Consider the following 15,404-nt stretch of genomic DNA (forward strand, 5'->3'; position numbering starts at 1 on the left):
ACGTTATCATCAGCCACGCGCATCGACTCTTGAATTCCGTTTATCAGGCACTTGAGGGATTGCGCGCGAGTCAGTCGTGCTTTACCCATTCAAGAGTGAAGATCACAAGTATTAAACCAAAGTATCATTAATTTATTACCGATTACTTCTAACTTAAATTCTATCTATTTAAAAATGGAAAAACTCATAGGACGAATTTTACTGTGTGGAGCGATCCTGAATCTCAGTTCATCAAGCGTAAGTACCTCTTGAGAAATCAACGAAATTATACGTAGTGAATTGATCTAGTACAGATAAGCGATAGAGGCTGATCAATAATGAGGAAAGAATTTCAGGCAATCAGGGAGGATATCGCGATCGTTCGTATCTGCAATGCCAGCGACCCCATTGACGTACACATATTCAATGACTACATGATGCATCACAACTTTAATCACTTGGAGAATCAGGCCCAGCATGAACTCGCTGTAAGCATCATTGTGAAAGCAACACAATGGGAGATTAATCGTTGAAAAGAACAGAATGAATGAAATTAAAGAGATGTACATTCAAATTCGTTAAGAACAAATGTGAGTTTTGGGCTGATTGTCAATTAATTTGTGATTGCAGTGCTTCTTGTTATGCATCTACAGTGAACATCATTGGGTGAGTGATTTATAGAAATTTGAATAGTATAAAAAGTTCAATCGAAAAATTGTTGGGAAATTCCGGCGTTTTTCACGGAAAGAAATGTTCAGTTAAAATTACGGAACTCATAATTCGCTCATCGATTACGGAATCGACTCAGAAAATTTAAGTGACGGTATCGTACGTTTTCACAGGAGATTCAGATAAAAATTACGGAACGCTCGGGAAAAATTTCGTGGCAGTTCCGTAAAATTTCCTACAACCACATTTTGCTCCGGAATTACGGAAAAGATACGTAATTTTTATTGAATATTTCTCTCCGTGTTGTTGGTAAATTCTATTCAAATTCCTTTACAATTATTTTGAAATTCTTTCGGAATTGAGCTTCAATTTTTCAAGTTTTTCTGCCGTATTTTGTTCAGCATCTCATTGCAAAAGGCAAGAATAAAAATTAGAAAATCCATATGCAAGAGTTCTTTTGGAAAAAAACGCAACATGAGTCGTGTACAAAAATCAATATCTATTGACATTTTTCTAGAAAAATATTTATTAAAAAATTGAATCCCTATAGAAATTCAATACAATTCCCTAGAAAAGCGTTTGATTTTTCGTTCCCTTTCGTCATGTGTCGAACTTCAACAAATCTTATTGACAAAATTACGATGAAATTGTCAAAAGACTCTTTTAAGAGGAGACTACTATAAAATAACGAAATTACCTGTGTGGGAGTGGGATTTGAAAAAACTAATTCGTAATTGTTACTCCACACTTTTTTTTAAATTTTGAAAAAAAAAACCTTTGTAGCTCAAGAATTGAAGGCCCTAAACTATTTTCAACATTTTAAACGTCTGTGGGGAAAACGACCAATAAACAATTAATTTTTTTGCATTAATTATTCGTTTTTATACATATACTCGATCTCCAATGTATGAGAAATCTCATTCCAGTAACCCGCGACTTTTAAAACATAGTAGTTTCCGCTTAATCGAGAATTATTATTCAATCGTAAATTTTTTCCGTTATGAAAAATCTTGCACAACATGTTGCTCTCGCATCTCTTATTACGGAATAAATTGCATACAAATAAACACTCCACCAATTAAAATCAATCAATCAAACTCAGATGATATCAAAAATCTAATTTTAATTTCAATTAAATTAAATTAAATTTTTTCCGTTATTCGTAACATGTTGTTCTTGCATCTCTTATTACGGAAAAAATTGCATTAAAAAATAAACAATCCACAAATTACAATCAATCAATCCAACTCACAATGAGATGATATCAGTTCACCGTGTGAATGAAAAATTTTGCAGATGGATCGTCACGGCAGCTTCAAAGTTCATAACATCAAGTCATGGATGCTGAGTGCTGAGCTCCCCGAACCCGATACGGAAATAATGTTGCGAATTTGCACAAAACCTGGTGAGATCAGGCGCGATTGGGGCAAAATGGACACTTAAGACTTTCTGGTGGATCTTTAATACCTCATTGAATTACTGATAACATGGAATTTTTTTTCTTTACCAAGTACAATCTTATCCTTTTCTGTTGAGCCCGGACTGAACTCAATAGATCAATCGGTCCCTGAGGAGTTATGAACACTGAAAGAAAAGTAATAAGTGCCCATTTTGCCCCAGCCTCCACTATTAATTCCGTCGTCACAGCATACACGAAATAATTTCAAAGAAAAACTGAAAATTGAAAATTGTAATTGAAATTGAGAATTATTCCAATAGAAAATGTTCAAATCTCAATATTCGACAGAACAAACCAATAGATTTTTACGCTTTTATTCAACTCATTTTATTTCTTATAGAAATTCTTTGGTAAAAATTGTCCAAATTTGTTTCGCTTGCTTTTCTCAAAGAGAGGAAAAAAATGAAATACAGAAAACTTAAAGCGAGGAATGTCTATAGAATGTATTTCAATGTAAGTTGTATCGAAAGTTCAAAATCTATTGACGATTTTCCTTCCTATGAATGATTTCCTGTGACAGAAGTAACATAATTTCAATAGAGATTCTCTAGAAATTCACTAGAAATTTCTAGCGAATGCGCTGGTTCTTCCAATAAAATATTTTCACGCCTGATTACATACAGCAATCAAATCTTATCGTATCGTATTATCTAGAATTCTCAGATCCATGTAATCGAGCCCGGCAGTTCACCGAGTGCTTCTGGTCTACTAATCAGGTAGGCTCCCCCTCAATCTGGGGTTTTCCACTCGCTCCTTATCATTGAAACTCGTTAATCCGTGGGAATTGACGATAAAACTAATTTTTATTCACACAATGATACAACTTAAAAACATTTGGTTTAAGACATTGATTTTCCGCACTGCTCTTCACTCTTTCTCGCCCGGTGGTTGGCATTGGTCCTTCCCCAAACCCGTAAAAGTGAAAATCACTGCGGAAAAATATCGTTCACGACTAGTGCCGTGGGGTTTTTTAGTCGCGTGGTTGGCAGCCCTCGCCTTCCACGCGAGTTAAGGATGTTCAGCCTATCAAGTGGACAACTTGGTTGACAATAAAAATAAAATTGACTAAATAAATCATTCCCGTTTAAATTACAAATTATTTATCACATCAAAATAGAAGTGTTATGGTGTACTTTTCCGGTCTCAAAAACAACAATTGAAGAAAATGTTCATAAATAACGGAAGACTTGTGACTGCAGTGGTAACATTCGAATTTTGATCGGGCAACATCGCACACTTCGGCTAGTAGTGGGGTTGTAACAGTGAGATGAATGTTTGTGTGTTATATGTGTCCATATGCTTCCAGCACTGAATTATCGTCACCGATTTTACCGCCCTCGATCAGCTGTTGTGCGGTGTTGTCGCGTTGCTCGACTCGTAATGACGGTCAAGTTTTTTTAGAGGAATTCGAAAATCAATCGAAGATATCACGCCTCTATGGGCCGGTCCCCTACTTGTTCTCGCCGCCGACAGATTCTCCATAGTCTAAAGTAAATGGCTTGTCGTTTTTTTTTCAATATCTTGAGTGTCTAACCCACGCAACATCTCGATCAAAGTTCACACGGTCACGTTTCCTCCCTAAGCGTAACGTTACAAGAAGTGATTTTCAGACATTAATTTCTCACTGGAATGCCGCGATGGAAGGATTAAGATTATTACTAACGTGTGGCTCAGGCATGAACCTGGCATATAAGAATATCAAAATTATGGTGAATATCGTGGGTTTTGGTCAAACATCCTTAAAAGCCCCATGGCACTCGCCCTGAGACATACTAAAGACTAATCTTTGTCATTATCAGGGAATTCCAAGGGCCAGCTATCACCACACGCTTCACTCGATGATTCGAAAAGGGGATTTAGCATAGCCCAGGCCCTTGGTACAGTTCCCCAGCTGTTCCAACGCCTAGAATCACCGATGAGCCATCTCGTGTCAATAATTAATTGTAACTTCGTCGACGTTTGCTGCACCTGTACATCCTCCTTATCTTCTGGATGTCCCGTCTACTGAATCCCTCGCGTTGCCCAAGCATAGTATTCGTTCTCCCCTGGAATACTTCGCCAATGAGATCCAAAAGGCCATTCCCTTCCTGGGAGGATCACACAATCAAGTTGTAATATTGTTGGATCATTAATAAGAGATTATACACTATTGTATTCAATAATAAAACTAAAGAGATTCAACTCTTGCGCTGAAGATGTTCCGATAGAGGTATGATCATTCACCTCATTCTAGATATTCAGTTAAATTTTTGGTTTTGATGACGAATGAAATCAATATGAACTTTCTGGCGCAGTTTTATCTGCATTGTCTGTTTATTTTCAGTGGAATGTAAGAGATTATTGTGCGGACATGGGAGTTCTTGATGCAGCAGATTGGAGATAACATCGAAATCGACGAAAATTGTGTAGGATTATCATGTTCAATTTGGGAATTGCTAATTATTTTACTCTTCTGGTACTTCGACTCCAATGATCACTGGGATATTTTTATTTATGGGGGATTCCCCTGAAACTTGAACGTGTGAGGTGGCTGAGTCGACCTATCGAGCGACTTTTGATAAATGATGGGACATGCAAGGGGGTTGGAAACATGTAGATTTTAACCCATATTGACCCATTTTTCATTGTGAAAGCTCATTTTTGGAGCTTTTACAGTTTTGAAATATTCTTTTGACTCCAAAAATGGAATTGAGTATCCGTTTCTTTTCAATTTTGAATGAATAACGAGAAAATTAATATTTTTATGATACAATTTTTCATCACCTCATCATCCTCCAGGTTGAATGAAGACAAAAAAATACAACAAATTCTCATCTTCCGAAAATATCAATTAATTATAATATATATTAATTAATTATAATATATATTAATTAATTATAATACATATTGTGTAATATTTGAAAAAATTATATCAAACCTTAGGAACAATCGTTGGTCGTCCATTGACGGAAAAAGCGTTTCCAGAATAATGCATGACGCTCCCATAATCGTATCCCACTCCGAACCCGTCAGTTGTGCCTTTCGATGCTTTATCAAAGTTCCCGGTGCGACCTAAATAACGATGATATCATTCAACATCCGATAGCGAAAATAAGCCAGAATCACATGAAAAATCGTTCCAGAGGTGGAACAAAAAAATTACCCGGCATGATGTTCTGCCAGTTGATGGACACAAACTGATCTCGTTCGAAGCGACTCTGCTCGTGGAGGAAGCCCACTGCGTGCATCAATTCGTGAATAACAGTGCCTTTTTTCGTGACACAACCTGGCACCTGGAGATTAACGTCCTGTGCACCACCTATCCTCCCAACGCTACTCCAACAACCGGTGTTACCAGCTGTTATGCGAATGTAATCACTCTGTACACCGGCGTAGGGGATGAATCGAATGCATGTGTTTTGGTGGTAATCGTTCATTGCGTCCATGATTAATGCTTTCTGATTGGCATCTGAACAGCAGAAACGGATTTTTCATCACTTGTGCGTAGAGTGAAATTGTATTCTATTTTTCATTCACACATTGTGGTGAAAAATAGTGTTTCATGCTCGTGGGAAAAGTGTTCTTTGACGCTTGGGAGGGCAGCACTCGCCTTCGGCGAGCACCTCCCACGGGGCCAAAAACACTTTTCCACATACCTGCACGAAAAGTTCGTATTTTGCTCCCCGATGAGGGGGTGCAAAGTGAGTACTTTCCGCCCTAGGGTGGAAAGTATTCACTCTCCTTCCGCTCATCGGAAAACAAAATACAAACTTTCTTTTGCAAATGTGACAATAAAAAGCATGTCCACCTCGGGCGGGGAAAACGTGACTTTCTGCACTTGGTGCACACTAATAAAAGGCAAGAATAGATTTTGATTTCTCAGCAAAACCTACTCGGTCAAGATTTTCAAAAATGAAAATTCTTCTGAATTTTTGAAGAAGTTATCTTTAGGTTTCCTACTGCTCTAAAATTTTCTATTGATTTCTCTCCCAGAGTTAACATATATCAGTGTAAACTCTTCATGAAATTCCAATTCTCTTACGGTGTTTCAAATTTACAAATGGAAAAATTGAAAGTCACTGAAGTATGAAAATTAGTGGACAGTTCTGCACAAAAGGTTTCTTTTTTACACTTGGAAAATGGGACCGGATTCGCTGTTACATGCGCCTACTTTCATAAATCTTACAACGTGAATTTTTCCTCGTGAAAATTTTTAAAGATCATTTCTCAAATTTGCATTATCTCCTATGTAATGAATAAATTACTACATAATGATCAAAGATAATATGCGTAAATCACTAGCTAATCATGCGCGCGCGAAGAAGTTATCTTTAGGTTTCCTCCTGCCCTAAAATTTTCTATTGATTTCTCTCCCCGAGTTGACACATATCATCGTAAACTCTTCATAAAATTCCAATTCTCTTACAGCGTTTCAAATTTCCAAAGGTAAAAATTGAAACTCACTGAAGTACGGGCTGATCATGTACGGAATGACTCCCCCGGGCCACCGTGAAGACTGCGCAAGAAGTCCATTTCTCGAGAGTCCCAGGGGAAAGAGTATATCACCCTCTGCATATTCGCCCAACTCCTCCGGATTAATTCCCATCTCCTCGCTCCATCCAGCCACTTTCGCCCCAGTTTCATTGCTCGGTACACCAAACATCTTCTCCTCCAAGTGCCCCAGGTGAGTCAGTAGTTCATTAGAGCTGTCCAAATCGTTGTCCTCCGCGTTCCTCCGCCAGGCAAACGGCCAAGCGGTCGTCGAATTTATCAAAAAAATCGCGAATAACGAAAATATTTGGAAATCCATTTTGTAACGCTGTGGTAACAGTGCTTGCAGATCACTGAAGTTTAAGCTCCGCAGTCTTGTGTTTATATACTCTCCTGTCTGGTTAATCCCCCTGATTAATACCAAGACTTTTGCCTCGCGGAAGTGTCGGGGACACGACTGATAGTGACCTGCCCACCGGAAACGCGCAATTTATCATAAAAAAAAAATGTGTGAAATGGAATTTGTGAGGGGGAGGCTGGCCTTTTCGTCTCAAGGTGTATCAGCTATTTGACATTGCCGCAATACTTCGCCAAACTAAACACAATCAATTCTTTGAACAGTCGACAATCTTCAAAATGTCATTGACTCCAGTTTTTATTCATATGATAATGTACCTTGGCAAATAAGGATACATGACCTTGGGGTGATGCCACCTACTCAGGAGTGTCCTTTGGTGATCCTTTCGTTGGCCAAATTGAATATCGAAAAAGATTTCGGGAGGGAATAAGTGATGAAGGCCGGGGAATAGATATTTCCGGGGTGATTGTTACACCTGGCCAGCGAAATTTCAATACGAGACGTGGGTGATTTATCGTAAAGAAGTGGAAATAGCGGAATAAATGGTTATAAATAAGGGAATAGACGAAGGAAGAACCGGTTGGCGATAGTATTTTGGGGGAATAGTTTAGAATTTGGGAATAAATTAGCGTATCTATTTGTCGTCTTGTGGTTGTTCTTCCTGTATTGCGACATTCGGGTCGAGTTTCAGAATCAGAAGCGATCCGTGATATCCTCTTGCATATGAATGCAGAGAAAAAAGGCCTGATTTTAAGGGATAAATTGCAGATTTTCTGGAATTTATCACCAATTATTGCGTAATATACAATATCCGTGAGTTTGATCACCAGAATTTGGCAATAGATTCTCAAAAAGTAGGAAGTTTTCAGAAATGGGGACCCTGAAAATCAGTGATATTGCTCTGAAAATTGCAGACGAGTCCCTGGAAATTAGTGAAATTATTCTGAAAATTAGACAAATTCCTCATCAAACAAATCAGCTCATTTTATTGCAAATCATTGCGTGTGTTGAACATCAAGTGCCAATCATCCTGTGTTCTTGACACAGGAATGATTAACACAAATCGAATTCTGATGATTTTTTCCATTGAATGTTTGCTATTGAACATGTCAATAGAATCAGTCATAAACTAATAGAAAGTTTAATAGAAATTCAATACACAGAGAGAAATATTCAATGAAAATTACGTATCTTTTCCGTAATTCCGGAGCGAAATGTGGGTGTAGGAAATTTTACGGAACCGTCACGGAATTTTTTTGGAACGTTAATTTTTATCTGAATCTCCTGTGAAAAATTACGATACCGTCACTTAAATTTTCTGAGTCGATACCGTAATCGGTGAGTGAATTGTGAGTTCCATAATTTTTACTGAATACTTCTCTCCGTGTAGAATTTTCTAGCGAATTCGAGAGGTTTTTCTATTAAATTTTTTCGTGCGGGTTCTGCCAAGAAAACATTGTAGCGATATTAAAGCAAGACGAAAACAATAGCTAAACTATCCACGAAATTTCATTTTCTCGCGCAGTAAAGACCAACCACTTTGCGTATTCAAGGAATATTCCCACCCGTCTAAATCAAGCCCCCCTATACGAAAATTCCCTCCACAATTCCCACCAAAAAATTTCACCACGAAGTCCTTCGAAACCTCCCACAGATGTTTTTCAATGCATCCTTGATCTTCCCCTCTCCCTCCCTATTATCAAAAATCTGGGTCGAGCCTTGAAACGAGAAACAATTCGCGAAATATCCCCGGTACATGTATCATGCACTCCATCAAGTGTAGGAAACAGATATGTTATAAATGCATGACCTCGTTCTCCCGTTTTTTGCCTCCTTGCACTCACCGCCATCGATTTTCTTTTATACGCTTGGGGTCCATTGAGAGCATTCAGCCTCCGCAAACTTGCCCATTCGTTGCAGAAAAAACTGACCCGCCAGATGCTATTTTTATCATAATCCCGCTTTTTATAGTCAGTGCCATTAAAAAGATAATGCCTGTTCATTTGCCATCAAGTGTCGGTGGTAGTGGTGAGGACAATGGGGTAGGTAAAACCCCCGGTGTAATTGAAATTTGCCGCCTTGGGCGCATTCCGACAGCGGCGGCGCACCTCGGTGACTTTAGACACCAACTCGACGTTTGAAAATAACGTCAGTCGGCCAACGGCAGCCGAGGCTTCTCTCAGGAGGGAAATCGGAGTGGCTGTTGCTGTGGACTTATTAACCGGCCCTCGCCGCCGGCTATCACTCGAATTATCAATTTTTTCGGGGGTGATTAACCGTAACTAACGAGTTTCGAAGGCTTCATGATATCTGGAATCAACGGGGAGTCGAAAGAGCCAGCTATGGAGTCGGCTATCATGAATTTGGAGCAGAGTGTATGTAACATTTTCCACATTTAACCTACTCTATCTGACATTTATCGAAGCACCATGGATTAATTGACGTCAATGGGATTGTTCAGGTCCACAGGGCTAATGGTAAATTAGCCTCGATCACTTGGAAAATTGAGACTTTTGAAAAGGAGTTTCCAGATCCTGAGAATGAGGTGATTATGGACATTATTTATGGGTATTATGGTCAAGATAATGACGAAGTGAATTCTTGAACGGAGATACGTCCATTATTTTCTTAATTTTTCGGAAACCCCTATTGGGGTTTGGGGAATTTTTCAGAGAATTTTTAAGATCATTTTTGTGGACAAGGAAATTCTCTGTGATTATGTCTTGTGACGAATTTCGCTAAATCCACTCGTTTCTGAGATATTTACGAAATAATTTGGATGTGATATTGTTATCATTTTGTGAATAACTCAGAATGGAGTGGATTGAGAGGAGTTTATCCAGGAGCCACTTTTGGAGCCGAAGGATTTCTCCACAAAAAAGACTGTAAACAAATTTTATTGAATCAATGGGAATTTTATTTTTTTCATCTCCTATTTTAGCATTCATTATTCTGTGAATACCTGAAGAATAAATTCGTTTGGGTGAATTTATCAAGAGACAATAATTGTATTCAACAGACGACTCCATCCATAAGCGTTACAATTATGCAAACGAAAAAATCTTCATTAAGAGGGTAATTAAGTTTTCCCATGACAAAATATTTGTAAAGCAATCAAAATTTCATTTTTTCACTCATCTCCCCTCTCTTCAGGTGTCATTGTAAGTGATTTTTCACCATTGATGCGCTCGTTGCTCCCAAAAGACATGAATCTGTTAAAATCATTCATGAAAGTCACTTTTCCCAGGGACAATCCAGAAACCTGTTCAAACCTATCAAATTATGTAATAATTGTTCCTGTAAATAACCTATCACGAGTTGATAACTACTAATCTAAAAAAATCTGTCTCTGCCACTTCTTCATTGATTAACCTTTAAATATCTAAAAATCAGGGGATCAAGGAGAATTTATCACAAAGCATTTACGGGACATTTACAAGGCAAACCTACTGAAGTATATAATAATTTTTACTGGAAACAACCCACCAAGTGTTGGTAACTATTAATCTATAAAGATCTCCCTCTCCCACTTCATCATTATCATCATCGATCAAGGAGAATTTCACGAATTTCATTCATGAATTCATTAAAATAAACGAGATCGGAGTCTAGCATTAAAAAAGTCAATTTTCCCAGGAACAATCCGGAAACCTGTTCAAACCTACCAAATTATGTAATAATTGTTCCTGTAAATAACCCATCACGTGTTGATAACTACTAATCTAAAAAAATCTGTCTCTCCCACTTCATCATTGATTAATCTTTAAATATCTAAAAATCAGGGAATCAAGGAGACACAATGTCCTGTAAATCCCAAGGCATTTACAGGGCATTTACAAGGCAAACCTACTAAAGTAAATAATATTTTTTACTGTAAACAACCCACCAAGTGTTGGTAAATATTAATCTATAAAGATCTTCTCTCCCACTTCATCATTAATTAATCTTTAAATATTTAAAAATCAGTGGATCAAGGAGAATTTCAGGAATTTCATTCATGAATTCATTAAAACAAATGAGATCAGAGTCTACCATTAAAAAAGTCAAATTTTCAAAGGACAATCCAGAAACCTATTCAAACCTACCAAATTATGTAATAATTGTTCCTGTAAGTAACCCATCAAGTGTTGATAACTACTATTCTAAAAAAATCTTACTCTCCCACTTCATCATTGATTAATCTTTAAATATCTAAAAATCAGGGAATCAAGGAGACACAATGTCTTGTAAATCCCAAGGCATTTACAGGGCATTTACAAGGCAAACCTACTAAAGTAAATAATATTTTTTACTGTAAACAACCCACCAAGTGTTGGTAAATATTAATCTATGAAGATCTCCCTCTCCCACTTCATCATTAATTAATCTTTAAATATTTAAAAATCAGTGGATCAAGGAGAATTTCACGAATTTCATTCATGAATTCATTAAAACAAACGAGATCAGAGTCTACCGTTAAAAAAGTTAAATTTTCAAAGGACAATCCAGAAACCTATTCAAACCTACCAAATTATGTAATAATTGTTCCTGTAAATAACCCATCAAGTGTTGATAACTACTAATCTAAAAAAATCTGTCTCTCCCACTTCATCATTGATTAATCTTTAAATATCTAAAAATCAGGGAATCAAGGAGACACAATGTCCTGTAAATCCCAAGGCATTTACAGGGCATTTACAAGGCAAACCTACTAAAGTAAATAATATTTTTTACTGTAAACAACCCACCAAGTGTTGGTAAATATTAATCTATAAAGATCTTCTCTCCCACTTCATCATTAATTAATCTTTAAATATTTAAAAATCAGTGGATCAAGGAGAATTTCAGGAATTTCATTCATGAATTCATTAAAACAAATGAGATCAGAGTCTACCATTAAAAAAGTCAAATTTTCAAAGGACAATCCAGAAACCTATTCAAACCTACCAAATTATGTAATAATTGTTCCTGTAAGTAACCCATCAAGTGTTGATAACTACTATTCTAAAAAAATCTTACTCTCCCACTTCATCATTGATTAATCTTTAAATATCTAAAAATCAGGGAATCAAGGAGACACAATGTCCTGTAAATCCCAAGGCATTTACAGGGCATTTACAAGGCAAACCTACTAAAGTAAATAATATTTTTTACTGTAAACAACCCACCAAGTGTTGGTAAATATTAATCTATGAAGATCTCCCTCTCCCACTTCATCATTAATTAATCTTTAAATATTTAAAAATCAGTGGATCAAGGAGAATTTCAGGAATTTCATTCATGAATTCATTAAAACAAATGAGATCAGAGTCTACCATTAAAAAAGTCAAATTTTCAAAGGACAATCCAGAAACCTATTCAAACCTACCAAATTATGTAATAATTGTTCCTGTAAATAACCCATCACGTGTTGATAACTACTAATCTAAAAAAATCTGTCTCTCCCACTTTCTCATTAATTAATATTTAAATATCTGAAAACCAACAACAATTAATCTATTAATCTCCCTCTCTCACTTCACCATTAATTATTTTCCAAATACCTGAAAACCACCAGATCAAGGAGAATTTACCCAGTGCTCCACAACAAAATACCTCCAGCTAAACTCTGCTCAACCATCTCACCAACGAAATATTCACAAAATAATCTCTGCAATTTTTTCCCACAACCTCCCATTTCTACTTCTCCCCCCTTCATAAAAATAAATCCCAGGAAACAATTACAATGTTCCAGCTATCAGTCCTCACACTAATTCGTTCAGTAGCCCAAGTCAAGGACGAGTACCAGAGTCTCCGACAGGAGATCCTAGAGGTCCAGCAGCTCCAAAAGCAACTGACCGACTCCTTAAAAGCCCAGGTATCCCAAGTACAGGGGCACTTCAACATCCTCCGTGACAGGATCGTGGGCCACAAGAAAATACCCCAGCTAAAATGAGTAGACTCCTTACAGAGAGACCCTTAAGACTTAACGCCCTATAATTTATAATTTCCCTCATTTCCACTCGTCGTTCAGAAAATTGTGAGAATTTCTAGGAAATGAAGACCCTCCCTGATTAACCGAGATTATTTCACAGGGTATATAAATATGTATATTTTTTAGATATACTTTTAATTAATCATTACGAAGACACCATTAAATCATTGATTTTTACAATTACCATGTGTTCATGTAAAGTGCATGCTGGAACTCAATGCCTGCATAATCAAATCTGTATCGACATTAGATACTGTCGAAAGATACCCAATAATTCATTATAGATCAATGAAAGGTGGTGCAGATGAGCAGACGATGTAGAACCTACGATAATCAAATTATCCAATAACTTCCTGATAGAATCAAAACTAATGTAACTATCCTAGAATTAAAAGCGAGAGTATTGACGTTAAAACGATTAGGGAATAGGATGAAGTAGTGAGGAGTGAAATCATCTGAAAAAAAATGAAAGTCCCTGGACTAATTGGAGAGTACGCGGGGGTCAGGTAAATTGGGACAGAGGAAGCTGATAATTGCCTTAAGAATCAGTACGAGATTTTAATCTCCAATTGTGTCAAGGGAACTGAGATATTCTTCCAAGCACATCTGCACACTAACGAAATCTTCCTCTGAATATACTGCTACGACTAGAGATAAGAGACTAATGACCAAATATACGTGATCAAAGTGTTAATCATTCATCGAAAATTTGTGCACAATTAGCATTTGTCTGTTGAACTCTACTGCACTGAGGGAAAATGAACATGTTCTCCAAGGAAAATGTTCAAAAATAAGAGATGAGTCCTCAAACAGAATAATAGCGATGGAGATATGATTGAATATTTGTTGATTAACTTAACTTCATGAGAGATATTTTCTCCTCAGAAGGCACCATCTAAACTTTCAAATGTTCTAATGCAACATGTTGAATAAAATTGTTATCTTGCTAATGGAACATGTTTTTTTTGTTCGAGAACATGTTCTCTTTTCTCTAAGTGGACTGTAATTAGACAATAGTATTTAGTCGTCAAAGAAATGAGAAGAATGGTCTGAAACGCATTCTCATTGTGCTGAATTCATTAATTGCTTCTAATTGCCACTTTTGTTCATTCATAACGTCTGTGATTAAATTGCTGATGACGATTGCTGGTCGGAATTTTTTTAACGCTAGTTTGTTCCATCGCTTTGTGTAAATATTACGACATTTTTTGTTGAAAATCTTGTGGTGCCATTGCTCTGCTTTTTTTTTATTTGAAAAGCAATGTTTTTAATAGTTCTGATGTTGTTATTCGCCATGAACAAAGACACGGGAAGCTGCAGTGATGACTTTCTATTGAGCTATTATCACAATAAACACATTCATACACTCTACATATACACGTACACAATTGCTCAATTTTCCATTACACATTGAACTCGTTTTTACCTCTAGAAAAACGAATCTACAGAATCTGTATCTTTTTCGATATTTACTGTGTTGTAGAATAAACTGTTACCAGCAGAAAAATTCTTGTCCGAATAATTACTTGAAAAAAAAACTCAAGGAAACCTTTTTTTCTGGTATATTTATGACGTTTTCAGGAGGAAAATAACACGTTTACATTCAGAGTTGGCTTTACCGTTAAGTATGGGCCTGAAGGATCCTAGGAATATGATTCACCGGTTCCCACGATCTCGGGAATCAAGCAATATCTTCGGTTCCATCTTAATGAATCGTCGCATTGTAAATCGCTTTACCGCGGTATTCTTCATGGGACTAATGAAGATTTCTCACTTTTGCGGTTCATTTGAGGGGAAAATGAGCGGAACGGAAGCTGTCGTTGCATCCGAGTCCTTTGGAGAATAGATTCAGAGGTCTTGAGGTGTAGGGTGAAAGTTGGCGAGGGACAAGTAATGATGGAGGCGAAGGAGTTCGAATAGACAATGAGAATACTGAGGTATAGAATAGGTACATCTGATACTTGAGGATGAAATAGTGCATTAGAGCACTAAGGCGAAAATTTCAAGGCGAGGTCTGCGTTCACATTCGTTGAAAACGAAGTTTATGCTTGAGTGGTCTATAATATTGTTGTGTATCCCCCTCCGAACCTCCTGATTCATTTGTCTATCTTCTCGAGGATGTGAAGAAGCCTCTTTGGTAACGACTGCACGTATGAAAAAATCGTATAGATATTTTCTATACGGATTACGTATAGAAATGCTGTAGGATTTCCGTATATGATAGTCGTATATTTATCTCTCTATATAATAAAAAAATAAGGAGGTTCAAAAATTCAGGAGACGCTCCTGCTTCTGACCCTTATCTATGACCCTCATGATGAGATGAGTTATTATCTCCAGCTCTTTAATATGATTATAGCTCTATAAGTTCATGTGGGATTATATGGCGATTAATCTTTAAAAAATAATGATAAGAGTATACCTCATCCTATTTTATGTGAATAAATGAAAAAATGAATGTGTGAGTCTCAATACAAAAGGCGTTGGTTGGAGCCTTTTGGAAATAACAAAACTCA

The 15,404-nt window shown here is 36.9% G+C and overlaps 3 protein-coding genes across 3 annotated transcripts; 2 read left to right on the forward strand and 1 right to left on the reverse strand.

Annotated features, from left to right (window-relative positions):
- The first annotated feature begins 39 nt into the window (after window positions 1-39).
- On the forward strand, window positions 40-4,301 carry LOC107047784. Its single transcript, XM_015270616.2, has 6 exons — window positions 40-237; window positions 336-467; window positions 610-645; window positions 1,945-2,053; window positions 2,762-2,823; window positions 3,907-4,301. The coding sequence occupies exons 1-6, from the start codon at window positions 175-177 to the stop codon at window positions 3,970-3,972; spliced, it is 468 nt and encodes a 155-aa protein (XP_015126102.1). The 5' UTR covers window positions 40-174; the 3' UTR covers window positions 3,973-4,301.
- Window positions 3,905-6,896, reverse strand: LOC107047690 (zinc metalloproteinase nas-13). Its single transcript, XM_015270490.2, has 4 exons — window positions 6,551-6,896; window positions 5,250-5,555; window positions 5,025-5,158; window positions 3,905-4,194 (listed from the first exon to the last, which is right to left on the reverse strand). The coding sequence occupies exons 1-4, from the start codon at window positions 6,894-6,896 to the stop codon at window positions 4,045-4,047; spliced, it is 936 nt and encodes a 311-aa protein (XP_015125976.1). The 3' UTR covers window positions 3,905-4,044.
- Window positions 6,897-9,102: 2,206 nt separating this feature from the next.
- LOC107047785 lies at window positions 9,103-14,382 on the forward strand. Its single transcript, XM_015270617.1, has 3 exons — window positions 9,103-9,310; window positions 9,397-9,480; window positions 12,649-14,382. The coding sequence occupies exons 1-3, from the start codon at window positions 9,239-9,241 to the stop codon at window positions 12,847-12,849; spliced, it is 357 nt and encodes a 118-aa protein (XP_015126103.1). The 5' UTR covers window positions 9,103-9,238; the 3' UTR covers window positions 12,850-14,382.
- The last annotated feature ends 1,022 nt before the right edge of the window (window positions 14,383-15,404 follow it).

This window comes from Diachasma alloeum, unplaced genomic scaffold, assembly GCF_001412515.2.
Source record: "Diachasma alloeum isolate Michigan unplaced genomic scaffold, Dall2.0 Dall_scaffold_78908, whole genome shotgun sequence".
Classification (NCBI taxonomy): domain Eukaryota; kingdom Metazoa; phylum Arthropoda; class Insecta; order Hymenoptera; family Braconidae; genus Diachasma; species Diachasma alloeum.